Source organism: Heterodontus francisci, chromosome 4, assembly GCF_036365525.1.
Source record: "Heterodontus francisci isolate sHetFra1 chromosome 4, sHetFra1.hap1, whole genome shotgun sequence".
In the NCBI taxonomy this organism is placed as follows: Eukaryota; Metazoa; Chordata; class Chondrichthyes; order Heterodontiformes; family Heterodontidae; genus Heterodontus; species Heterodontus francisci.
Window position 1 is genome coordinate 51,092,531 of NC_090374.1, and position 27,242 is coordinate 51,119,772.

A 27,242-nucleotide genomic window follows, 5' to 3' on the forward strand; every position below is an offset into this window, starting at 1 on the left:
CCAAAAGCCCGCACAGCACAGCAGTTTGACTGGCCAAAACTCCACAAAGATGTGGTGGAGTACTGCAAGAGTTGCCACATGTGCCAGGTTGAGGGGAAACCCCAACCGACAGTGAAACCTGCACCTCTAAGTCCTGTACCAATGTTAGAAGGACCCTCCAGCAGAGGGCTAGTGAACTGTAAGGGACCCCACCAAGAACAATAGGGGATAGGCAGGCACAGGGCTGGCAAACGTTTGGAAAGAGAAGGGGAAAAAGTGACCCATAGGACAGGTTAAAGGAAGTCCGGGAAGAATCCCGGATGAAAACCCCTCCCGCCCAGTCAACCAACCCCGTAATATGTGAAAGGTTAGGCCCCACATCCTCCTATGTAAATGCAGAATCTAGAAGCACCCCACCAGAGTTGCTAACAGCATTTACAGGAAACTGCAGAGACAAAGAGGGACCTCTGGGGGGGGCACAGAAACCATGAGAGTGATGCTTCACCTAGTCGAAGTGCCAGGAGAGTGCAGCCAAGTCGGCACAAATACCTGGAGGTAGGAGTGTCCCAGAGAACAAAAGGGAGAGTAACAAAGACTCCTCCCCCACAGTCAGAGCAAAAGGGAAATGCGAGGTGATGCATTTTGGAAGATCCAATTCAAGAGTGAACTATACAGTAAATGGAAAAGTCCTGGGGAAAATTGATGTCCAGAGAGATTTGGGTGTTCAGGTCCACTGTTCCCTGAAGGTGGCAACGCAGGTAAATAGAGTGGTCAAGAAGGCATACGGCATGCTTTCCTTCATCGGACGGGGCATTGAGTACAAGAGTTGGCAGGTCATGTTACAGTTGTATAGGACTTTGGTTCGGCCACATTTGGAATACTGCGTACAGTTCTGGTCGCCACATTATCAAAAGGATGTGGATGCTTTGGAAAGGGTGCAGAGGAGGTTCACCAGGATGTTGCCTGGTATGGAGGGCGCTAGCTATGAAGAGAGGTTGAGTAGATTAGGATTATTTTCATTAGAAAGACGGAGGTTGAGGGGGGACCTGATTGAGGTGTACAAAATCATGAGAGGTATAGACAGGGTGGATAGCAAGAAGCTTTTTCCCAGAGTGGGGGTTTCAATTACTAGAGGACACGAGTTCAAAGTGAAAGGGGAAAAGTTTAGGGGGGATATGCGTGGAAAGTTCTTTACGCAGAGGGTGGTGGGCACCTGGAACGCATTGCCAGCGGAGGTGGTAGATGCGGGCACGATGGAGTCTTTTAAGATGTATCTAGACAGATACATGAATGGGCAGGAAGAAAAGAGATACAGAAGCTTAGAAAATAGGCGACATGTTTAGAGAGAGGATCTGGATCGGCGCAGGCTTGGAGGGCCGAAGGGCCTGTTCCTGTGCTGTAATTATCTTTGTTCTTTGTTCTTTGGAACCACCCATTCCCTGAAGTCAAATGTCTTTGCATGACTCAGAGTTCAGGATAGGTTCGCCCCCGACTAACTATTGTGAGAAGAAAAGAGAAAATTAAAGCATTCCTGGCGTCCAGAACAGACCATTTTTAATAAGCTTTAAGATTGATGAATGAATGGAAATGAATGAGAGAAATTCATGGTTTTTCTTTCTGATTCTTATATTTCTCTCAAACCCTGTAATGAAATGTGTCATTTTCCTCAAATCGCACTTCATTCCCCCGGATGTGGATGTGTCAGGCAAACGCCCCCCACCTGCCAAGACTGAGGTACACATTATTTCACCACATGAACATTAAAACTTAAAATTGCAAGACCTTGACTGGAAAGACATTTGAATCGTAACAGACAGTGTTGGAACAATAGGGGACCCAGTCGCTACTTCCCCAATACACAGAAGAAGTGGTCAGATCAGTTTTGGTTGCATGACTGACTGACTGTTGGAGGTTTTGAATTTGAACTTCCATCAGAGGATTTGAACTCAGAAAGCCATGTGCTCCTGGTTGGAACAGAACCTCCTCTCCACTCCTGCCTGCCTCCATCTCTTTCCCATGGAACTGAATATTGTGAAAACACGTGAACCTCAAAGACAGAAAAGTCTCCTACGTAAACAAGGTTTTAAAGAAACACTGGGCCCCGATGAACAGCAAGACTACCTACAACCAAGTGAGCTCAAAACACAGTAAACAAGAAATTCTTCTGATATTGCCTCAAACCCCTCTCTACTATATTTTCCTTTCTTCTGTTGCTATTTGCATGTATATATCGTGTGTGCATGCTAGAGTGGGCACGTTGTATATCCATAGGCGTTAACTGCATTAGAGTTTATGTATAAGGTTTAAATAAATTTCACTTTCCTTCTTTAAACCTGAGAAAGCATGTTTGTGCTCATTTCTTTGCCTTATAATTGGAAAGCTGTGAACAAAGATTCACAAAAAGGGGAGCTCAAAACACAGTGTGCTTAAAAAATTAAAACCCTGTTACAATAAGACCAGGTGAAGACTGCAAAAGACCCCCTTGACACCTTTCTCACCTGGTCGTAACAATATGCAATAGTTTACTTTTTTAAAAATTTTATTTATTTAGAGATACAACACTGAAACAGGCCCTTCGGCCCACCGAGTCTGTGCCGACCAGCAACCACCCATTTTATACTAACCCTACAGTAATCCCATATTCCCTACCACCTACCTACACTAGGGGCAATTTACAATGGCCAATTTACCTATCAACCTGCAAGTCTTTGGCTGTGGGAGGAAACCAGAGCACCCGGCGAAAACCCACACGGTCACAGGGAGAACTTGCAAACTCCACACAGGCAGTACCCAGAATTGAACCCAGGTCCCTGGAGCTGTGAGGCTACGGTGCTAACCACTGCGCCACTGTGCCACCCCTGTACTGTACTACTGTCTTCAGTATACTCTGGCTTAGGCTTCTGCCACTCCCCAGTGATATTTTTTTTGATGAATCTGGGATGACGGAGATGGGAATTGACTCCACTGCATCCCTACCTCCCCGTCATTTTCAGGGGGTGAACCCATCAGGACAGGCTAACCTGCCAAAATGAGAGCAGAGAAATGTTAACTACATATAAATGAGGGAAACATGGTCTCCATCCTTTATCTCACCCATTATTATGCCCTGGCATTCAATTTTCACAGGTTGCCAGAGGGGTCCTCAGGGCAAAAAGTGAACATAGCAGTGTTGTCATGGATAGGCCTGTCACAAAAAGTACAGATTTTCAGGGGAAGAAAAAAAAACATTGCAACAGGTAGTTCACCGCCTGAGTCAGGCCTGCAAAGCCACTACCACACTGGCTTGACTCTCCAGCAGAGGCCAAGGAACCTGCCTGGCATTTAAGCCATCATTTTGTGTATGAAGTTTCCCCTTTTTATTTTGATGTTTTAATTATGTGTGGAAAGGATTCAGTAAAACTGAATTATCTGTCTCACATACCTCTGTGGGCTTGTTCAAATCCAACTGCAGATCTTTAACTAAATATTGTAGAATTGAAACATGATTGTTTTGAGCAGCGCAATGCAGTGCATTCATTCCTTCCTAAAGACAAAAACAAACTTATTTAGGTCTTTTCAGCAATGGGAAAATTGTAAAGTATTAACAGCACAAAATTTTACATCAGCCATTACTGTCAATCTAGAAAACATCTTTCAAAGAATTTCTAACCTTCTGGTGCACTATAATCAGTGAAATGTCCCATGAATGGCCGATCTGTTGTAAGCTATGGTCAGTGCAGTAAAACTGTACCCCACAGATCCTCATTGTGATTTCAATCCTTAGTACTTCAGGTAAGTAATCAAAAGTTAAAATTAAAGGAGTTAGATTCAAATCTTAATTTTAAATGGTCACAAAATGGGCATGTGGTTCCAGTGGCATCACCATGTATTGTTTTTAGATCAATATCTGGTCTCAATCTTCATGGAAGGTGAAAATTATTTCCTGCGACAAGCACATTGTCTTAGTATCGCAAGTATTATTTTTTAAAAGCTAAATATTGGTGAGGTCAGATGACTGATATCTGCAGCAAACACTGCACTATATCTGGGCTCTGATCTAGTAGAGCTCATAATATAGACTAGTTTAAATGTTTGATTTGCAATTCTGCAAATTTGCTGCTATGCTCAATAATGTAATGATAGAATATTAGAAAGTTATAGCCTTACCACTATACATTTCAGACACATCAGTGGCTCCTGCCACTCTGAGCATGTGACTGAGTAACTCCAGACATACCTGATTTGTGGCTTTTCGAACAGCACCTTTTTCTACTAACATTTTCAAAATATTCAGGAGTCCAAACCAGGCTGCGAGAAGAAAGGCATTCATTCCATGCTTCAAAGAAAAATAAAAACATTTTTGTCAGCTACAAGGCTATCATTCTACAAATCTCCTTCACATTTGAGACCCTATTGATTGCAGAGAAAATGTAGTTACTGCTATAGAAGGAGGACATTTGGCCCATCATGTCTCTGCCAGCTCTTTGAAAGAGCTATCCCTTTAGGCCCACTCCCTTGCTCTTCCCCACGGCCCTTCAATGTTTTTCCTTTTCAAATATATATTTCCAATTCCCTTTTGAAAGTTACGATTGAATTTCTCCTCATCCTGGCTCTTTTGTCAATTATCTTAAAATTGGCAGTGCCGACAGATTAGGACCAATTATTCTTAATGGTTCGATAGAAGCTGTTTAGTTGCCCAGAAGCAAAAGAAAAGAAGCCGTCATTCTTCAGCGTTTTCACCATGAATTTTAATGTGCACCAGATAAGAATTGATATTATTTACACATTAGTACAAAGTTTTGTGAACAATTTAAATTGGGGAATTTTTCAATTCTTTTAGAAGAAAATATAATGGGAGTATCTTTAGGTTGAAAGAGATTTGTTCTCTTGATACATGAGGGATTCAACTGAAGCTACACATTAATTTCACTCCAGATTAATACTTAGAGAGTAAAGTAAGCAAATCAATACTTTGGCTGAATTCCAGTAAACTCAGAACAAACTCATAAACTCAAAGTGGGTATTTTGCCTTTGGCCTGAAGTAAAACGGGTGATAGCAGATCATCTGCCCATTATTCTCTCTCAAATTTTATTCCTACTGAAGTTAGTGAAAATGCAAATCGGGAGAAATGTATAATGGGTGGTTGATCTGATATCGCCCATCTTATACTATCGCTCAAAGTCAAAACCACCCTTCAAAATGTTTTCACTGCTATTCCATCACATCGGAAAGTGAAGTTTACCAGGAAAGACTGTACTATGAAGACATACAAACATTGTGTTACAGTTATTTGGCGGTAGGAGTTTCACGAACCTTATCTTTAATGTCCACGACAGCATTGTGTTTGAGAAGAAAGGCAACAGCATTTTCATTCATGTGAACAACAGCAAAATGTAAAGCGGTGCGATCTAACTGCTCAGAAACAGAGACAGGATTAATCACAACTAATTCATCTTACAAAAATATGTAGTGTACCATGTGTTAATTCCTTATTATATAGTTCTTGTCTCAATAGATTACTGACTCCTATTTAACAACACCATGGATTTGTTCTTTTTAAACATTAGTGCTGTATATATTTAAAAATTCAGCTGCAGGCAGATAAAGGGAATAAAGGGATAGCCAGGGAGTAAGAGTGGGACAGGCAGCTCGAACAAGATTGAGAGAGAGAGAGGGAAACAGGCAAAGAGGGAAAGAGAGCCAGAAAGAGGGAGACAGAGAAAGAGAGAAAAGGGAGGAAATGTACCTCAGTCAATGTACAGCACCATTTGTGACTCCTCAGATAATGAAGCAGCCCATGCCCGGATGCAGCAAGACCTGGACAACATCTAGGCTTGGGCTGATAAGTGATAAGTAACATTAGCGCCACACAAGTGCCAGGCAATGACCATCTCAAACGAGAGAGAATCTAACCATCTCCCCTTAATGTTCAATGGCAGTACCATCGGTGAATCCGCCATTATCAACATCCTGGGGGTTACCATTGACCAGGAACTGAACTGGAGTAACCACATAAATACTGTGGCTACCAGAGCAGGTCAGAGGCTGGGAATTCTGCAGGGAGTAACTCACCTCCTGACTCCTCAATGCCTGTCCACCATCTACAAGGCACAAGTCAGGAGTGCCTGGATGAGTGCAGCTCCAACAGCACTCAAGAACCTCAACACCATCCAAGGCAAAGCAGCCCGCTTGATTGGCACCCCATCCACCACCCTCAACATTCACTCCCTTCACAACCAATGCACAGTGGCAGCAGTGTGTACCATCTACAAGATGCACTGCAGCAACTCACCAAGGCTCCTTCCACAGCACCTTCCAAACCTGCAACCTCTACCACCTAGAAGACAAGGGCAGCAGATGCAAGGGAACACCACCACCTGCAAGTTTCCCTGCAAGCCATACACCATACTGACTTGGAACTACATCGCCGTTCCTTCACTGTCGCTGGGTCAAAATCCTGGAACTCCCTTCCTAACAGCACAGTACCTACCTCACATGGACTGCAGCGGTTCAAGAAGGCAGCTCACCACCACTTTCTCAAGGGCCATTAGGGATGAGCAATAAATGCTGGCCTGGCCAGCGACGCCCACATTCCCCCGAACAAAAAAAAAATGACAGATGTTCTTGTTGTTTAAATTGTTTAATAGTAATGGAACTTTTCTCTAGGTTAGAAATTACTGTTGGCAAGGTAAGTAGATGAATATTTAACAGGTTCATATGACATTCCCCTGCCTGCTATTTTAACAGAGACATTGGGCAGTATTTTCCAGTAGGCGTTGGTCCCAATGCCGGGACCATATGCGGGTCCTGAAACTGCGCTCGCCAGCAGCACACCCACTGCCGTGATGTTACGGCTCTTAACAGGCCACCTCTGCATTCGCCATCGAATTCAGGACAGCAGGTGGAACAATGATGCTGGTGGCCCAGTGGGAGGGCCCGTAGCACTGCACGGCTGGCAGCCCTGTTGGGAGAGGTGGGCGCTGCTGAGGCAGGTTAGCTCTCATAAAATAAGAGCAGAATACTGCGGATGCTGGAACTCTGAAATGAGAACAGAAAGTGCCGGAAATACTCAGCATCTGTGTAGAGAGAAACAGCGTTATCATTTCAGGTCTGTGACCTTTCATCAGAACTGGCAAAAGTTAGAAATGTAACAGTCTTTGGGAAAGTGAAAGGGTGGAGGGGGACGAAGAACAAGGGGAAAGTTCTGTGATAGGACGGAGGGCGGAGAGATTAAATGACAGAGGTCATGGAACAGAATGCAAATAGTTGTAGTGAAAGACAAAGAATGAGTCCAGAGAGAGTGCTAATGGCAGAATAATGAACAGCTCTGTATGAAAACAAAACCATGAAAAACAAGTTTAAGACTAGCATGTGATTAGAAAGTAAATAATAAAAAAATGAAAATACATAATAAAAATAATAATTCCAATAAAAAAAATGAATGAGGCTCATGATCTGAAATTATTGAACTCAATGTTCAGTCCAGAAGGCTGTAGAGTACCTAATTGGAAGATGAGGTGCTGTTCCTCGAGATTGCGATGAGCTTCACTGGAACACTGCAGCAGGCTGAGGACAGAAATGTGGGCATGGGAGTAGGGTGGTGAATGAAAATAGCAAGAATGACCCCGAGCTTCCGGTTTCTCTATGCACTGATGGTGGCAGACCTGCTGAGTGCTTCCAGCACTTTCTGTTCTCATTTTAGGTTAGCTCTCAGATGGCAGCAGTACATTTTTTTAAAAAGGCCCAGAGATGTTCGGACCATCAATACAGAGGGGGAACCGCAGCACAAGAATGATTTTGGTCGTGGTTTTGGCCTTTTCAGTGTTGTAACTCCATGATTGGAGGATTGAGAGCAGACTCTGATGGCTTTCTAACCTCCTGCCGGGAGGCTGCCTCCAAACTGTTGCCAGGCTCCAGACTCACAGGGGACCCATGTGACGCTGGGCAAGTTCCATTGGTATGGGAAAATTGGTCTTCACTTCCCATCCCAGAAATAGCTGTAAATCAGGAAGTAGAAGGGAGGGAGGAATTCAAGAAAATTACAATCACCAGGGAAGTGGTACTGAACAAACTGTTGGAGCTGTGGGCTGACAAGTCCCCAGGTCCTGATGGACTTCATCCTAGGCTCCTAAAAGAAGTGGCTAGTGAGATAGTCGATGCATGGGTTTTAATTTTCCAAAATTCCCTAGATTCGGGGATGATTCCATTAGATTGGAAAATAACGAATGTAACTCCTTTATTCAAAAAGGGACGAGGACAGAAAGCTGGAAACTACAGGCCAGTTAGCCTTAGGGAAAATGTTAGAAGCTATTATTAAAGATGTTATAGCAGGGCACTTAGAAAGATTTAAGGTATTCAGGCAGAGTCAACATAGTTTTGTGAAAGGGAAATCATGTTTAACCAATTTATTGGAATTCTTTGAAGAAGTAACATATGCTGTGGATAAAGGGGAACCAGTGGATGTACTGTTCTTAGATTTTCAGAAGGCATTTAATAAGGTGTCACATCAAAGGTTATTGTGGGAAATGAAAGCTCATGGTGTAGGGGTAATATATTAGCATGGATAGAAGATTGGCTAGCTAACAGGAAACAGAGAGTAGGCATAAATGGGTCATTTTCTGGTTGGCAAGATGTAACGAGTGGTGTGCCACAGGGATCAGTGCTGGGGCCTCAACTTTTTACAATTTATATAAATGACTTGGATGAAGGGACCTAAGGTATGGTTGCTAAATTTGCTGATAACACAAAGATAAGTAGGAAAGTAGGTTGTAAAGAGGACATAAGGAGGCTACAAAGGGATATAGATAGATTAAGTGAGTGAACAAAGATCTGGCAAATGGAGCATAATGTGGGAAAATGTGAAATTGTCCATTTTGGCAGGAAGAATAAAAAAGAAGCATATTATCTAAATGGTGAGCGATTGCAGAGCTCTGAGATGCAGAGGGATCTGGGTGTCCTCGTGCATGAATCACAGAAGGTTAGTATGCAGGTACAGCAAGTAGTTAGGAAAGCTAATAGAATGTTATATTTATTGCGAGGAGAATTGAATACAAAAGTAGGGAGATTATGCTTCAGTCATACGGGGCATTGGCGAGACCACATCTGAACTACTGTGTACAGTATCGGTCTCCTTATTTAAGGAAGGATGTAAATGCATTGGAAGCTGTTCAGAGAAGGTTTATGAGACTAATACCTGGAATGGGCGGGTTGTCTTATGAAGAAAGATTGGACAGGCTAGTCTTGTATCTGCTGGAGTTTAGGAGAGTTAGAAGCGACTTGATTAAAACATATAAGATTCTGAGGGGTCTTGACGGGGTGGATGTGGAAAGGATGTTTCCTCTTGTGGGAGAATCTAGAACTAGGGGTCACTGTTTAAAAATAAGGGGTCGCCCATTTAAGACAGAGATGAGGAGAAATCTTTTCTCTCAGAGGGTTCTGAGTCTTTGGAATTCTCTTCCTCAAAAGGCAGTGGAAGCAGAGTCTCTGAATATGTTTAAGGCAAAGGTAGAAGGAAGGGGGTGAAAGGTTATCAGGGGTAGGCAGGAACGTGGAGTCGAGGTTACAATCAGATCAGCCATGATCTTATTGATTGGCGGAGCAAGCTCGAGGGCCAAGTGGCCTACTCCTGCTCCTAATTCATATATTCATATGTTGTGATAGTATTCCAGTCTCTGATTCAGAAGATCATGAGTTCAAGACCAACTCCAAAGATTTAAGCACATAATCGGAGAAAATTCCAGTACTGCAGCAGCAATTAGCAATTTGGGCAGCAGTTAGGGGCTGGGGCAACATGGGAATAGGACTAATTGAATAGCTTTTTCAAAGAGCCAGCACCAGTGCAATGGGTTGTTTGGCTTCCTTCTGTGTTGTATCATTCTATGACTCTATGTCCTCTGGGCTATTGGGTTCAGCCTTCTAAGTTACTAGTTCAGTAACATAACTGTTACACTACCGCTTTTCCTCAGGAGATTGAATGAATTGATAGAACCCACAATTGAGCACATTTTACATGGTCTTTGAAAGAAGGCCCAATCCATCATTTCTCATTCCATTTTTTCTTATGCTATCACGTAAGCTGAATTCCTGCAGTGTCAGTGCAAACTTTGCAGCCAGACTTAGTCAAGTTCTAGGCCTCTGCATGGTTAATTTTTGGGAAGAACGGTGTCATTTCTTCCCCACACCACCTACTGTTCAGAGACAGTGTTTTTTGACAGGAGAAACAATTACTGGATGAGGGGAAAGGGGAGAATCTAGATAAACTGACACTGTCTGTCTCATTTGCCCTAACAATGACTACTGAGAGGGGTTTGAAGGTGGTGATAGAGATGGAAACTCTCTATCCATTCAGCCAATGGGAATGGCCACATGAGGATGTTAAATATCACAAGTGATTAATTCGCAAAGGATGTGAGGGTGGGTTACAAACTTTCAACTATTTTCTCCATTTAAGATGCAGAAAGTTAGATTTCTATTGCTTTGTAATTATGAGACACCTTTTTAAAGATGTATCCCCTCTTCTCTTTTCCTGGGTCTCCCTTTGCATGAACCATCCCATCCTCTCAAGCAAGTGGGCAATCAGCTCTTGGATATCTGCCAATACCACTTTAAAAGTAAGTATGGAATAGTAGCCCATCCTTAAGAGAAGTGCATGGTTGAGATGAGAACTTGTCATATAGATATAAACAACAACAGCCTACCGTTTTGTAAGACGTTACATTCACATTTCAATGCAGGAGACCACTTAAGAGACATGGACTGCTTACATACAATCCTCATTTATCCAAACAAAGCTGTTCTGCACAAAAAACATAATGGGCCTGATTGTAACTCCATGGAAGTGGGTGTGTTTTGAATGGTTAAAATCAGGTCCAATATTTCTGGCTATAATCAGATGCCACAAATGGGGGCAAGTACTTTGAATAAATTTTAAGCACTGTTGTAGCCACAATCTGTAATTTATGGAAATTACTCATTCATAAAAGATGGAATATTTAATTTACAAGATTTAAGAGTGTGGATTATTCTGGTTCCTATTCAACATAATAATTATGACAGTAGCAGAGGGACTGGCAGTAGGACTGGAGGGTAATATAGAACAACTGTCTCAGCTAAATGGTCTTACTCCTGTTTTCTTATAAAAGGATTATTTACTAACTTTATGAATCCAAAACCCATGTTAAAATAAATGAACAGCAAAATCACTGCTATATATGATGTATCATTCTGCAGCAGACTAGCATTATTACTTACTTCAGTCCTAATGTTAATTGGGACATTCTGGTTTAAGCATCTTGACAAAGTAATTACATCATCATTTTTAGCAGCATTAAGGAATTCCTTCTCTGCTGGCAACACTGCATTGGAAAGAGAAACATGAACAGTTACTAGTACCTTCTGTGAAATATAAACTCAAAGTTTTACTATGAATGAAACATCACAAAGTTACATTTGCAGACTTTTGCTTCTTTCTGGTTTGTAGCGGCATTTGAAAGAAAGAACTTGCATTGATATAGCAGCTCTCACATTCTCAGGTTGTCACTAAGCACTACATAGCCAATGATTCAAAATAAAAACAAGAAATGCTGGAAATACTCAGCAGAGCCCCGAGCTTCCGGTCGCTTGCCATTTCAACACTCCCCCTTGCTCTCATGCTCACATCTCTGTCCTGGGCTTGCTACAGTGTTCCAGTGAACATCAATGCAAGCTCGAGGAACAGCATCTCATTTACCGATTTTTACACACCACAGTCTGCCGGACTGAACATTGAGTTCAGTAATTTCAGAGCATGACAGACCCCCCATTTTACTTTTATTTTCAGTTATTTTTTTCTTTTTCCTTAAGAAAATTTTTTTTTGTGTTCATTTTATTTTATTTCATCTTAGTTTGTTCAGTTTGTTTACCCACTTTTTTCATGTTTGTACTTGTTGCTGTTCAATTTTCAGTCCATTAACACCCTATCTGTACTAATGCTTTGTCTTTCAACACACCAGTAACATATTGTTTGCCTTTGCTCCACGACCTTCTGGTCAGCTATTCTGTGACCTTGTCCTATTTACACATTGTCCTTTGTTATCGCTTGCCCCACCCCCGCTTTACTTGCTTATAACCTTTTACATTTCTAATATTTGCTAGTTCTGAAGAAGGGTCACTGACCTGAAACGTTAACTCTGCTTCTCTCTCCACAGATGCTGCCAGACCTGCTGGGTATTTCCAGCATTTCTTGTTTTTATTTCAGATTTCCAAAGTCTGCAGTATTTTGCTTTTATGATAGCCAATTATTAACTTTTGAGGTGCAGTCACTGCTGTAATATGGGCAAGTGAGGCAGCCAATCTGTGCACAACAGATACAACAAACAGCAAAAGAGATGAATGACCAGTTTGTCTTAGTATTGGTTGAAGGAAGGATGTTGGCCAGATTACTAAGAGAAGTCCTTGTTCTTCTTCAACTATTGCCATGGAATCTTTACATCCACCTGTACAGGCATACAAGGCCTCAGTTTCACCCTTCATCTGATACACAGTACCTCTGACAATGCAGCACTCTCTCGCCATTGCACCGAAATGGTAGTCTAGATCTAGAAATATGCTCAAGTTTTGGAGTGATTCAGGTGAGAGTACTGCTACCAACTGAATAATACTGAAATTGAACATATCCATCTATACAAGTCATAGCAGACATTGCATTTCAGATGTCACACTTTGTACAAAACACAGTAAATCACAATTGCGCAAACTTCTGACAAGTAAACTGTTTTCTCCTGACCTAGCCTCTTTGGAAAGAGACGAGTCAAGGTCCAACAGCAACTAGCCAGTATTTGACTTCAGGGTTTGTTTATTGAGACCGCTTCCCCACAGGGCATTTATGAACTGTGGCCTTAAAGAGATAGGCTAGTTTAGAAGCCAAACATCACAATAGTGCTTCAAACCCTAGCTATCTATGGGCAATGCCATGGGAGATCAACCAGTGGTAGAAACATTTTTCAACTGGTTTATTTAGTCAGATAAATGCCCTTTGAAATTGCCCTATCTTTCAAAAACCAATGAAAACATTCAACTTATAGCATTAGAAAAACAAAAAACTTAAGCCACCATTGCCAGAGTCTCTTTACATTTATTTTTACGCTCAGATAGATATGCAATGTATAAACGTCAAAGCCTATCAGAAGAGACCATCCCCAATAATTCAGACTTCAATCTTTTTACATGCAACAATAAGTGGCAATCTTTCCTGTAAAGTTTTACAAGTCCAGTGAGCAGTAACTTCCTGTAACGTTTTGGCTCAAGTCATTTGAACACTTTATTGCTTTCAGTTTGCAAGTTCTCCCTGTGTCTGCGTGGGTTTTCTCCGGGTGCTCCGGTTTCCTCCCACAAGCCAAAAGACTTGCAGGTTGATAGGCAAATTGGCCATTATAAATTGTCACTAGTATAGGTAGGTGGTAGGGAAATATAGGGACAGGTGGGGATGTTTGGTAGGAATATGGGATTAGTGTAGGATTAGTATAAATGGGTGGTTGATGTTCGGCACAGACTCGGTGGGCCGAAGGGCCTGTTTCAGTGCTGTATCTCTAATCTAATCTAATTAAATATCTTTTACAATGTGCTACATACTGCCTGTCCGTTAAAACATAGTGTTATACTCTATTTGTACAATAGGTTTAGAACGACTTGATCAATGCCTGATTAATAACAGAATTAAGATAATAATGTTAAAGATAAATATAGACCGAAGTAATTGAAATGCTCAAGAACATGACTATTCCTTCACTGATGGGTCTGTGGAAATGTTGTTTGGGGATTTATCCTTTGAAAGATTTGCTATTTTGCAATTCACATCCCTTCGGAAATAAATAAATTGGGTAGCATCCATGTTAGGAAGAATTATGTACACGTATCAGAGACAACTTGCTGTTGGGGTTTAATAATCTTTTCTCATTCTGTATTTTCTTAGGTTTTGTGGGATCACTACAGATGCTCCAAAATTGACAAAAAAAAAGTCCTGTAATTTGGCAATGAATCTCCCTGCTCATAATAGTGGGGAAAGCCTTCGCTCGAGTCGTTTTAAACAGACTCCAGAAGCTGCCCGAGCGTGTCTACCCTGAGGCACAATGCACTTTCGAGCAGAGAGATCCACTATTGATATGCTGTTCTCCCTTCACCAGCTACAGGAGAAATGCCACGAACAACGGATGCCCCTCTCCGTTGCCTTCATAGATCTCACCAAAGCCTTTGACCTCGTCAGCAGACGTGGTCTCTTCAGACTACTAGCAAAGATCGGATGTCCACCAAAGTTACTAAACATCATGACCTCGTTCCATGACAAAATGAAAGGCACAATTCAGCATAACAGTGCCTCATCAAACTCCTTTCCCATCCTGACTGGTGTGAAACAGGGCTGTGTTCTCGCACCTACACTGTTTGGGATCTTCTCACAGCTGCTTTATCACGCGTTTAAGTCTTCAAAAGAAGGAATTTTCCTCCACACAAGATCAGATGGCAGGTTGTTCAACCTTGCCCATCTTAGAGCGAAGATCAAAGTATGAAAGGTCCTCATCAGAGAACTCCTCTTTGCTGACGATGCTGCTTTAACATCCCACACAGAAGAGTGTCTGCAGAGACTCATCGACAGGTTTGCGGCTGCCTGCAACGAATTTGGCCGAACGATCAGTTTCAAGAAAACGAACATCATGGGACAAGATGTCAGAAATGCTCCATCCATCAATATCGGCGACCAGACTCTGGAAGTGGTTCAAGAGTTCACCTACCTGAGCTCAACTATCACCATTAACCTGTTTCTCGATGCAGAAATCAACAAGCGCATGGGAAAGGCTTCCACTGTTATGTCCAGACTGGCCAAGAGAGTGTGGGAAAATGGCACACTGACACGGAACACAAAAGTCCGAGTGTTTCAAACCTGTGTCTTCAGTACCTTGTTCTACGGCGGCGAGGCCTGGACAACGTCTGTCAGCCAAGAGCGACGTCTCAACGCATTCCATCTTCGCTGTCTCCAGGGAATCCTTGGCATCAGGTAGCAGGACCATATTTCCAACGCAGAAGTCCTCGAGGCGGCCAACATCCCCAGCATATACACCCTACTGAGACAGCGGCGCTTGAGATGGCTTGGCCATGTGAGCTACATGGAAGATGGCAGGATCTCCAAGGACGCATTGTACAGTGAGCTCGTCACTGGTATCAGACCCACCGGTCGTCCATGTCTCCGCTTTATAGATGTTTGCAAACGCGACATGAAGTCCCGTGACACTGGCCACAAGTCGTGGGAGTCAGTTGCCAGTGATCGCCAGAGCTGGCAGACAGCTATAAAGGCGGGGCTGAAGAGAAGCGAGTCGAAGAGAGCAGTTGGCAGAAAAAGAGACACAAGTGTAAGGAGACAGCCAACTGTGTAACAGACCCGACAACCAGCTATACCTGTAGCACCTGTGGAAGAGTCTGTCACTCTAGAATTGGCCTTTATAGCCACTCCAGGCACTGCTCCACAAACCACTGACCACCTCTAGGTGCTTACCCATTGTCTCTCGAGACAAGGAGGCCAAAAAGGAATTTGGCAATATTCTACAATATTTTCACATTTCACAACACATAAAAATATTGTCCCAGCATTCATCTTAAACATGGAGTTACAGCATCGTATGACATAGTTCATTATCATCACTACATTTTGTAATATGCAATACAGATGGCAATTCCAGTGTGGCCAAAGGGAACAGATATTAATAGTGCAGCTTCGGAACTGGATTTCAACCATTTTGAGAGCATTTACACCAGTGTACGCTTGACTAGAGTTGCATGTGAATCAACCTAAATGAATATTGATAAGAATACCTGGGATCCAGGGTACACTGCAGCAAGTATATTAATGACACAATCTTGAGTTTACCACAAACTGCTAGGAAGTGTAATAGTTGACAGGACTTCCAGATATCCATCCTCAGGGAAGCAGCAAAGGTAGTCATGTGGAATCAAACTGCATTATTGGCCTCGTTGCCCCTGGTTTAGGAAAGGAAAGTGCATCTATGCATGTGCCAAAGAAGATGCTCCCTTATATCAAGTAAGCTGCCAACAGTTGCTCTTTGGGCTCAAGTGTAGAATTTCCACTTAGGTGTGATACCAGAGACCTAATAACTTTCATGGAGTGTACTGTCTTGGGAAAGGAAGGAGCAAAAGGCTGAAAATGCAGAACAAAAAGTTACCGCATGTAACTTTTGGAACCTTGCTTATACTGCATTCAGGATCCAGAATGGATTTGAGACTGATTAAGATCCAGTTCCCTAAGTGAAACATAACAACCAGATTTCTTACTGCATCAGTCGGCTACACTATCTCCAGAAAAGTCAGAACTTCCATCATGATATGAACCAAGTGCTTTAGCTGTGTGTCACCAAACACAATCTTAAACCGTTTGCTCTCAGAGAACTAATATTTTATTCAGACTTTATTCAACTATTTTTGATCAACCACAAGACTGTAACTTCTTTTGACAGTCTCTGCATTCAGTAAACTTATGCCTCATTTTCAAGGCTCCAGCCAAAGTGAATATAACAAAGTGATTGATGACAACGCTACATCATCAGGATGCGCCGCGGTTCGCACATGCGCACACGGTCTCAGGCCCTCTGCGCATGCGCTGCGGTCCGGATTGCCAGGACCAGTTTGCGCATGCGCAGATGACGTCATCGCGTAACGTCATTTTCCTCGGGGAACACGCCAGGTTGGCCTCTGCGCGCGCGCAAACTGGTCCTGGCAAGCCGGACCGCAGCGCATGCGCAGAGGGCCTGAGACCGTGTGCGCATGTGTGTCAATCTTCCGAAAGCTTCAGCGCGAGTTTTTGAAAATGGAAGGAGGAGAGGTTTCGTCGGGCATTTTATCTCAATTATTTAGTCATTTTGGACATTTGCTTCTTGTTCCAAGGTAAGTTGCTCTGAAAATATTTACATTGTCTGGGGCACCGCATGTGCTCCAGTCCCTGTTGTTAAGTTGGTCTGAAAACATTTCAAGGGAGGGAAGGAGGGAAAGGAGGGGGGAAAGGAGGGAAGGGAGGGGGGAAAGGAGGGAAGGGAGGGGGGAAAGGAGGGAAGGGAGGGGGGAAAGGAGGGAAGGGAGGGGGGAAGGGAGGGAAGGGAGGGGGGAAGGGAGGGATGGGAGGGGGGAAGGGAGGGATGGGAGGGGGGAAGGGAAGGGAGGGAGGGAAGAAGGGAAGGGAGGGAAGAAAGGAAGGGAGGGAGGGAAGAAGGGAAGGGAGGGAGGGAAGGGAGGGAGGGAAGAAGGGAAGGGAGGGAGGGAAGGGAGGGAGGGAAGAAGGGAAGGGAGGGAGGGAAGGGAGGGAGGGAAGAAGGGAAGGGAGGGAAGAAGGGAAGGGAGGGAAGAAGGGAAGGGAGGGAAGGAAGAAGGGAAGGGAGGGAAGAAGGGAGGGAGGGGAGGGAGGGGAGGGAGGGGAGGGAGGGAAGGAGGAAGGGAGGGGGGAGGGGGGAAGGGAGGGGGGAAGGGAGGGGGGAAGGGAGGGGGGGGTAAGGGAGGGGGGAAGGGAGGGGGGAAGGGAGGGGGAAGGGAGGGGGGAAGGGAAGGGAGGGAGGGAAGGGAGGGAGGGAAGGGAGGAGGGGAAGGGAAGGAGGGAAGAAGGGAAGGGAGGGAGGGAAGAAAGGAAGGGAGCGAGGGAAGGGAGGGAAGGAAGAAGGGAAGGGAGGGAAGAGGGAGGGGAGGGAGGGAGGGAGGGACGGGGGGGAAGGGAGGGAGGGACGGGGGGGAAGGGAGGGAGGGACGGGGGGGAAGGGAGGGAGGGTCGGGGGGGGAAGGGAGGGAGGGTCGGGGGGGGAAGGGAGGGAGGGTCGGGGGGGGAAGGGAGGGAGGGTCGGGGGGGGGAAGGGAGGGAGGGTCGGGGGGAAGGAGGGAGGGTCGGGGGGGGAAGGGAGGGAGGGTCGGGGGGGGAAGGGAGGGAGGGTCGGGGGGGGAAGGGAGGGAGGGACGGGGGGGGAAGCGAGGGAGGGAGGGAGGGACGGGGGGGAAGGGAGGGAGGGACGGGGGGGGAGGGGGGAGCAGCGGAGCGGAAGAGGAGTGCCTTTTTCTGTGCATGCGCCATAAACACAAGGACTGGCTGATGAGATGGAGCCAATTAATTTGCCCAACAATTGCCTGGAAGCACCTTCGGATGGAGGTGGCCATGCGCTGGACATCAGTCGCGTGCCACAATCCATGGATCCTGAGCGTTTCACCCCCTGGCCTAATGATCTGATGGACCATACATACGCCTGCCTGTTCAAAGCTCCACTTCCCCCACCTGCGGTACCCTCTCCTTGCTGTTCAGTTACACAGTCACCTGTTCCTGCACCGATCCAAGCAGTGCACATGGACACACAGCCACATGTTTCCCCATCCGCCCTTGAAACAACCATGCAGAGCCTTGTGAGACTCCGCAATTGCCAGCTGCTGCCTGTCAAGCAGAGAAGGCGTCCAAAGGGGTCAAGCACTTGGGGAACATTCAGCAAGAAGAGACTGAGCACTAAAAGAAACAAGCATGCCGTGTCCAGTGGTAGCACAAATGTGAATGCTCTTGCTGCGTACACAACTGGTGAGGTGGGAGTGCAGCCACACCGTTCTCCATCCTCAGTGTTGCTTTAAGGCAAAGGTAGATAAGAGTGAAAGAAATGGAAGATGATGCTGATAGTAGTAGGCAGGATTAAATGGGAATGGATGGGAAGACGCACGAGTAGCATAACCACTAGCAGGGAACAGCTGGGCTAAATGGCCTGCTTTATGTTCATAGTCCAAAAGAAATGTGCTTCTTTTTCCAGCACCCTCACATCATTCATGTTTTCCCTGAGAGCAGCATTGAACCATCACGAGATAGGGGCAGTAACATCATCCTGACTCCTACAGCTGAGGTGGGTACTATGTGATTCATTGGCCTATACTGCAGAGCATAAAGCATGCGCAACAGTAATTTCATTGGAGGGAGGCAAGCTCTGACTCTGATTTATTGCTTTTCTTCTTTTCATGTAAAACATGCCGTCGAGAAAACAATCCTCGAGACTTAAGGTCAGCATTCAAGCAACGAAGGCAACTGGATCATGCTGCGGAGCTCATCACGATGTGGAAAGGAACATTGCGTTTATGGATGAATTGGGAATGCACATTGGGATGCGCTTGGGGAACATTCACCAAGAATAGACTGAGCTCAGACTCTTGTGACTTTGCCTTCTTCACATGGACAATACAGTAGTGGAATAGAGAGCCAAGCGTTCATTCACCACAAGACTCTCAGGAACAATCTCTTTAGCTGTGCATAGCAGAGACTCGGCCTGTCTGTCTAACGGGAATGCTGGACACAATACTCATGTATCCATGCACAGCAGTTCCTCGGATACTTAATGAACTTAATAAAACTTTTCAATAATTAAACCCAGAATTGTTGAGGTTTTGTTTTGCATGCTATTTCCCCAACTTTGCAACTGCACTTCAGATATTCAACTATGGTGGAGGGGTGGAGGTAGGGGGGTAGAGGGGGGGGGGTGGGGTGAAGAGGGGGATAGAGGGGTGGGTGAAGAGGGGGAGGGAGGGTGTGGTGAAGAGGGGGAGGGAGGGGGTGGGGGAGAGCGGGGAGGGGTGGGGGAGAGGGAGCATGCAAAATGCAGGGACCAGACAGTTGCAACGTCTGAAGTACTGTGGGAGAAGTAGAGAAAGCAACTGGGTAGGGGAGAAAGCAACTGGATTGGGCATCCGCAGCTGGAGGGAACGGCTGAATGGAGAGGGGCCCGGAAGCGAGAGGCCGTAGAGAGCCGCGGGGAGGCGAGCGGTGCGCAGACCTTGGTGTCACTGGGTCCAGGGACTGGCCAGTAAGTCTTTTGCTGTTGTGTTTATGGCGCATGCACAGAAAAAGGCACTCCTCTTCCGCTCCGCTGCTCCCCCCACCCCCTCCCTCTCCCTCTTCCCCCCTCCCCCCCCTCCCTCTCCCTCTTCCCCCCTCCCCTCTCTCCCTCTCCCTCTTCCCCTCCCTCCCTCCCTCTCCCTCCCTCCCTCTCCCCCCTCCCTCCCCCTCTCTCCCCACCTCTCTCCCCACTCTCCCTCCCTCCCCCCCTCTCGCCTCTCCCTCCCCCCCCTCTCTCTCCCTCCCCCCCCTCTCTCTCCCTACCCCCCATCTCCCTCTTCCCTCTTCTTCCCCCCCCGTCACCGCTACCCGCTGGTCTCCCCGCGCTGATCTCCCGGCCCGCTCCACTCTCTCACTCCGGCCATTGTATTCTGCCACGTGTTTGTTAGGTTTCATCTCTGTGATTCTTTGAGCAGCGCCATCTTTAGTCCTGGCAGCTGCTACAGTCGCAAGCTGTGACGTTTTCCTTGGCACATGCTGTATTTGCGCATGTGCCAAAACAGCGCCACCTACCGATCGCGTTGTCAACAATTGCGGTCTGAATATAATATACCAGGTCCAATTTGGACATTGATGCCACAGCTGAAAACTAAGGATCAATGTTCGACAGCTTACGGTTGGCTGACTTTTTTTATTGTCTAAGTGTGCACTATGCACGTAATGAATGATGGCTAGGAACACATTGTATGGTAAGAGGTCTGTGGTTTACGTTTTATTTCTAGTATTGCTGTTGATTTCTTGATTACACGAGAATTTATCAATCATTTTTCAGCCAATCCTCAGCCAGAAATGCCAGTGGATGATCCACCTCGGCCTCCTCCTGAGGTCCCCAGCATCACAGATGCCAGTCTTCAGCCAATTCAATTCACTCCACATGCTATCAAGAAACGGCTGAAGGCACTGAATACTGCAAAGACTATGGGTCCTGACAACATCCCAGCAATGGTACTGAAGAACTGTGCTCCAGAATTAGCCACGCCCCTAGCCAAGCTGTTCCAGTATAGCTACAACATTGGCATCTATCCAACAATATGGAAATTGCCCAGATATGTCCTGTCCACAAAAAGCAGGACAAATCCAGTCCAGCCAATAACTGCCCCATCAGTCTACTCTCGAGCATCGGCAAAGTGATGGAAGGAGTCGTCAACTATGCTATCAAGTGGAACTTACACAGCAGTAACCTGCTCACTGACACTCAGTTTGGGTGCCTCCATGGCCAGTCAGCTCCTGACCGCATCACAGCCTTGGTCCAAACATGGACAAAAGGAATGAACTCAAGAGGTGAGGTAAGATTGACTGACCTTGGTATCAAGGCAGCATTTGACTGAGTATAGCATCAAGCAGCCCTAGCAAAACTGGAGTCAGTGGGAATCAGGGGGAAAACTCTCCGCTGGTTAGAGTCACACCTAGCCCAAAGGAAGATGGTTGTGGTTGTTGGGCTCAATCATTTCAGTTCCAGTACATCACTGCAGGAGTTCCTCAGGATGGTGTCCTAGGCCTAACCATCTTCAGCTGCTTCATCAATGACCTTCCCTCCATCATGTCAGAAGTGGGGATGTTCGCTGATGATTGCACAATGTTCAGTACCATTCGCAACTCCTCAGATACTGAAGCAATCCGTGTCCAGATGCAGCAAAGTGGTTGACTCTTAAATGCCTTCTGAAATGGCCTAGCAAGCCACTCAGTTGTCAAGGGTAATTAGGGATGGACAATAAATGCTGGTCTTGCCAGTGACGCCCACATCCCATGAAAAAATGAAGAAGAGATGAACAGGCTATACATTAAGAGTAATAATAGAGGCAACAAAGACTACTAAAGTATCAAATGTGGGATATGTGGAAAAAGAATTTACAGAATAAGCGTGGAAACAAAAAATTGAACAGACAACATTAATATTATTATAATATACATCAGCGTAAAGAAATTCTGTATGTGCAGGGCTACTTTCCAATACAGCTTCAAGTATGAGTATGGTGTAAATAAATGACCAAATAGCTTCAAAAGAATGATGGATATGTGAAGTGGACTTCCACCAAAGATGGTTGATCCTAAAACAAATAACAGCCTTACATAAAAGCAAAATACTGCGGATGCTGGAAATCTGAAACAAAAACAAGAAATGCTGGAATCACTCAGCAGGTCTGGCAGCATCTGTGGAAAGAGAAGCAGAGTTAACGTTTCGGGTCAGTGACCCTTCTTCGGAAGAACAGCCTTACATAGTTGGATGAATCTCTGGTTTTGAAAGGAATTGAAAGTTATAAACAGATTAGCAAATGTTCAAGACAACTGAATAGCTCCACTCCTGTTGTGATCAGTACAATGCCAGCAGTGAACTGTAAAGCATTTTAACTTTCAATCACAGAGTCATAGAATTGTTACAGCGCAGAAGGAGGCCATTCGGCTCATCGTGTCTGCAACGGCTCTCCGAATGAGCAATTCACTTAGTCCCATTCCACTGCCGTCTCCCCAAAACCCTGCATATTCTTCTTTTTCATAGAAGAGTCTAATTCCCTTCTGAATGCTTCAATTGAACCTGCCTCCACCACACTCTCAGTGCATTCCAGACCTTAACCACTCGCTGCATGAAAAAGTTTTTCCTCATGTCGCTTTTGCTTCTTTTAACAATTGTCATGGAACTGTTTTTCTCCTCTATTTAAAATCGTGTGCCTTTAAGACTCTGTTTAAAAACAGTGTGTCTTTAAGACTGAGCACAGTGTGCCAGCAGCTGTATCTATTTCCTAGGCCACAGCAGGAGAGAGAGGTCACATGATGTACTGTAACTTTTAACTGTGGATAAAGGCTGGTTTCAACCAGTCTGAACTGGAGATCAGCGAAGCGTGCTTCCCTGAAAGGAAGGATCCCTCTCTCTTAGCAGGAAAATCTACATTTATCTTCAGGCTCTGCATTGCCAGAGGAGAGAAAGATAAACCCTGGAAAAAAAGAACATTTGACTTCAAGAGGGACTCTCCGTCGATTGTTTGTGTTTGCTGGAATTCTCAGCAAAGTTTCCACTGAAAAACTACCAATTTTAGAATCCAAATAGACCTGTGACTATACGCCTTGTTAAAAGAACTGTGTGATGCCTGCTGCAACCAAAGTGCTTTGAACGCCTATCTGTTACAGACTATCAAATTTGCCTGGAGACTATGAGCGGCATCTGATTGTTCTAATCTGGGACACCTCACCAACCAGGAACTTAACTCACCAGAACTTACAACCCAGCTACTTATTTTATTCTTAAGAAATACCATTTTTAAAACCAGTTAACCATTGATTTTTGAATGTACGTGTGTGTGCAATAGGGTTAAGAGAAAATAAGAAGTTATAAATTCTTTAGACATAAGTTTACCTTAATAGTGTTTAAAATTTAGTTTATTAATAAATAGTTAATTTGCTGTTGTTTAAAAATACCTGGTTAGATTTGTTTTATTCTGGGGGTTACTAAAGTGTTTTAATTTAGCTAATTTCCGGTAGGTGGGAAAACTTTAATAATGCTGCAACCTGTGGAGTATTGGGACTGAGTTGACAGTGCATTACTCCCACCTCAGTCCTATCACAATTATTTTAAATCTGTGCCCGCTCGTTCTCGATCCTTTCACAAGTGGGAACAGTTTCTCCCTATCTACTCTGTCCCGACCCCTCATGATTTTGAATACCTCTAGCAAATCTCCATTCAGCCTTCTCTTCTCCAAGGAAAGCAGTCCCAACTTCTCCAATAGATCTTCATAACTGTAGTTCCTAATCCCTATAATCATTCTCATGAATCTTTTCTGCACTCTAATGCCTTCACGTCCTTCCTAAAGTGCAGCGCCTAGAACTGGACGCAATACTCCAGTTGAGGCCGAACTAGTGTCTTATACAAGTTCAACCTAACCTCCTTGATCTTGTACTCTATGCCCCTATTAATAAAGCCCAGGATACTGTATGCTTTATTAACCACTCTCTCGACCTGTCCTGCCACCTTCAATGACTTATGCACATATACACCCAGGTCCCTCTGCTCCTGCACCTCATTTAGAATTGTACCCTTTATTTTATGGCTGCATTTGCTAACAACGCAACCACTTGGTGGTGCAGTTGTAGCATATGCACAAATGCAGCCTGTTCCAATGGAACGTCACTGTCTGTGACATTCAGGCAGCTGCCAGGATTAAAAATGGCGCTGCTCAATTTATCACAGAAAATGTAGCTGCTCAATTTATCACAAATTTATCACCCAGCTCTCCAGCCTCTCACTACCCCCCAACCCACCGCCAACCCCCCCACCTCTGTTGCCCCCCCCCCCCTCCATTGCCATCCTCCTCCCCCCTCCACCCCAGTCCCCGGCCTCTCGTTCCCCACTCCCCCCCCCCCCCCCCGCTGCCACCCCGCTCTACGGCCTCTCGCTCCCCACTAGCGTCTGAATTGTCTCCCCTTTCACCATTGCCTGGGTTACATCTGCTTCCTTGGTAAAGACCAATGCAAAGCATTCATTTAATACCTCAGCTATGCTCTCTGCCTCTATGCGCAAATCCCATTGCTGGTCCCTAATCAGCCCCACTCTTCCTTTTACCACCCTTTTACTATTTATATGTCTATAGAAAACGTTGGGATTCCCTTTTATGTGAGCTGCCAGTCTCTGTTCATATTCTCTCTTTGCTTCTCTTATTTGCGTTTTCACTTCCCCTCTAAACCTTCTATATTCAGCCTAGTTATCAATAGTATTCTCTACCTGGCATCTGTCATAAGCACACTTTTTCTTCTTTATCTTAATCCCTATCTCTTTTTTCATCCAGGGAACATATGAACATACGCACTAGGAACAGGAGTAGGCCACTCGGCCCCTCGAGCCTGTTCCCTCATTCAACAAGATCATGGCTGATCTGATTGTAACCTCAACTCCACATTCTTGCCAACCCCCAATAACTTTCACCACCATCTTTTAAGGAAGAGTTCCAAAGACTCACAACCCTCTGAAAGAAAACATTTCTCCTCATCTCTGTCTTAAATGGGTGACCACTTATTTTTAAACAGTGACCTCTAGTTCTAGATTCTCCCACAAGAGGAAACATCCTTTCCACATCCACCCTGTCAAGATCCATCAGAACCTTATATGTTTCAATCAAGTCGCCTCCTACTTTTGTAAACTCCAGCAGATATAAGCCTGGACTGTCTAACCTTTTCTCATAAGACAACCCGCCCATTCCAGATATTCGTCTGGTAAACCTTCCCTGAAGTGCTTCCAACGCATTTTCATCCTTCTTTAAACAAGGAGACCAATACTGAACACAGTACTTCAGATGAGGTCTCACCAATATCCTGAAACATAACCTTCCTACTTTTGCATTCAATTCCCCTCGCAATAAATGTTAACATTCTATTAGCTTTCCTAATTACCTGCTGTACCTGCATACTAACCTTTTGTGATTCATGCACCAGGACACCCAGATCCCTCTGCATCTCAGAGCTCTGCAATCTCTCACCATTTAGATAATATCTTGCAGGATGTAGGAGGTGAGGGTCACCACTTGTGTCCCTGCTGACTTCACCTGTGAGAAGTGCACCCAACTCCAGCTCCTTGCAGACCGTGTTAGGGAACTGGAGCTGGAGCTGGATGAACTTCGGATCATTCAGGATGCTGAGGGGGTGATAGCGAGCAGCTATAGGGAAGTAGTGACACCTAAGTTACAGGATAAAGGTATCTGGGTGACCGTCAGGGGAGGGAAAGGGAATAGGCACACAGTGCAGGGATCCCCTGTGGCCGTTCCCCTCAATAATACGTATACCGTTTTGGATACGGTTGTGGGGGGACGACCTATCAGAGGAAAGCCACAGTGGCCAGGTCTCTGGCACTGAGCCTGGCTCAGTGGCTCAGAAGGGAAGGGGGGAAAATAGGAGAGCGATAGTGATAGGAGATCCAATGGTTAGAGGAACAGACAGGAGATTCTGTGGTCGCGAACAAGACTCCCGGATGGTATGTTGCCTCCCGGGTGCCAGGGTCAGGGATGTCTCGGATCGAGTCTACAGGATTCTTAAGGGGGAGGGGGAGCAGCCAGAGGTCGTGGTACATATCGGTACTAATGACATAGCTAGGAAAAGGGATGAGGACCTGAAAAGCGAATATAGGGAGTTAGGTTGGAAGCTAAAAGGCAGGACGAGTAGAGTAGTAATCTCAGGATTGTTACCGGTGCCACGTGCTAGTGAGGCGAGAAACAGGGAGCGAGTGCAGCTGAACACGTGGCTACAGAACTGGTGTAGGAGGGAGGGATTCAGATATGTGGATCATTGGGATACCTTCTGGGGAAGGTGCGACCTGTACAAGAAAGACGGGTTGCATCTGAACTGGAGGGGCACCAATATCCTGGGCGGGAGGTTTGCTAGAGCTCTTCGGGAGGGTTTAAACTAGTTTGGCAGGGGGATGGGAACCGGAACTACGGATCAGTGGATGGGGTAGCTGTTGAACAGGCAGATACAGAGTGCAGAGAGTCTGTGAGGAAGGTTAGACAATTGACACGACAAAGTTGCAGCCAGTATGATGGGTTGAAGTGTGTCTATTTTAACGCAAAATGTGTCAGGAATAAGGGTGATGAACTTACAGCATGGATCAGTACTTGGAGCTACGATGTTGTGGCCATTACGGAGACGTGGATATCACAGGGGCAGGAATGGATGTTGGATGTTCCGGGGTTTAGATGTTTCAAAAGGAATAGGGAGGGAGGTAAAAGAGGTGGGGGAGTGGCATTGCTAATCAGGGATAGTATCACAGCTGCAGAAAGGGAGGTCGTCGAGGAGGGTTTGTCTACTGAGTCATTATGGGTGGAAGTCAGAAACAGGAAAGGAGCAGTCACTTTATTGGGAGTTTTCTATAGACCCCCCAATAGCAACAGAGACACGGAGGAACAGATTGGGAGGCAGATTTTGGAAAGGTGCAGAAGTAACAGGGTTGTTGTCATGGTGACTTCAACTTCCCTAATATTGATTGGAACCTCCTTAGTGCAAATAGTTTGGATGGAGCAGTTTTTGTCAGGTGTGTCCAGGAAGGTTTCCTGACTCAATATGTAGATAGGCCGACTAGAGGGGAGGCTATGTTGGACTTGGTGCTTGGCAACGAACAAGGCCAGGTGGCAGATCTCTCGGTGGGAGAGCATTTCGGTGATAGTGATCACAACTCCCTGACTTTTACTATAGTCATGGAGAGGGACAGGAGCAGACGGGATGGGAAAATATTTAATTGGGGGAGGGGGAATTACAATGCTATTAGGCAGGAACTGGGGAGCATAAACTGGGAACAGATGTTCTCAGGGAATTGCACGACAGAAATGTGGAGGTTGTTTAGGGAGCACTTGCTGCGACTGCTGGATAGGTTTGTCCCGATGAGGCAAGGAAGGGATGGTAGGGTGAAGGAACCTTGGATGACAAGAGATGTGGAAC

General features: G+C 45.3%; 1 protein-coding gene across 1 annotated transcript in view; it reads right to left on the minus strand.

The window, feature by feature from the left end:
• The window catches only part of LOC137368791 (ankyrin repeat and death domain-containing protein 1A-like), a 90,574-nt gene that overhangs the window by 57,140 nt on the left and 6,192 nt on the right, over positions 1-27,242 (minus strand). The window contains exons 2-5 of the mRNA XM_068028996.1: positions 11,210-11,313; positions 5,273-5,371; positions 4,196-4,294; positions 3,401-3,502 (exon numbers count right to left, since the gene is read on the minus strand). Of these exons, the coding sequence (XP_067885097.1) occupies positions 3,401-3,502; positions 4,196-4,294; positions 5,273-5,371; positions 11,210-11,313 (404 nt within the window). The remainder of the gene's footprint in view (positions 1-3,400; positions 3,503-4,195; positions 4,295-5,272; positions 5,372-11,209; positions 11,314-27,242) is intronic.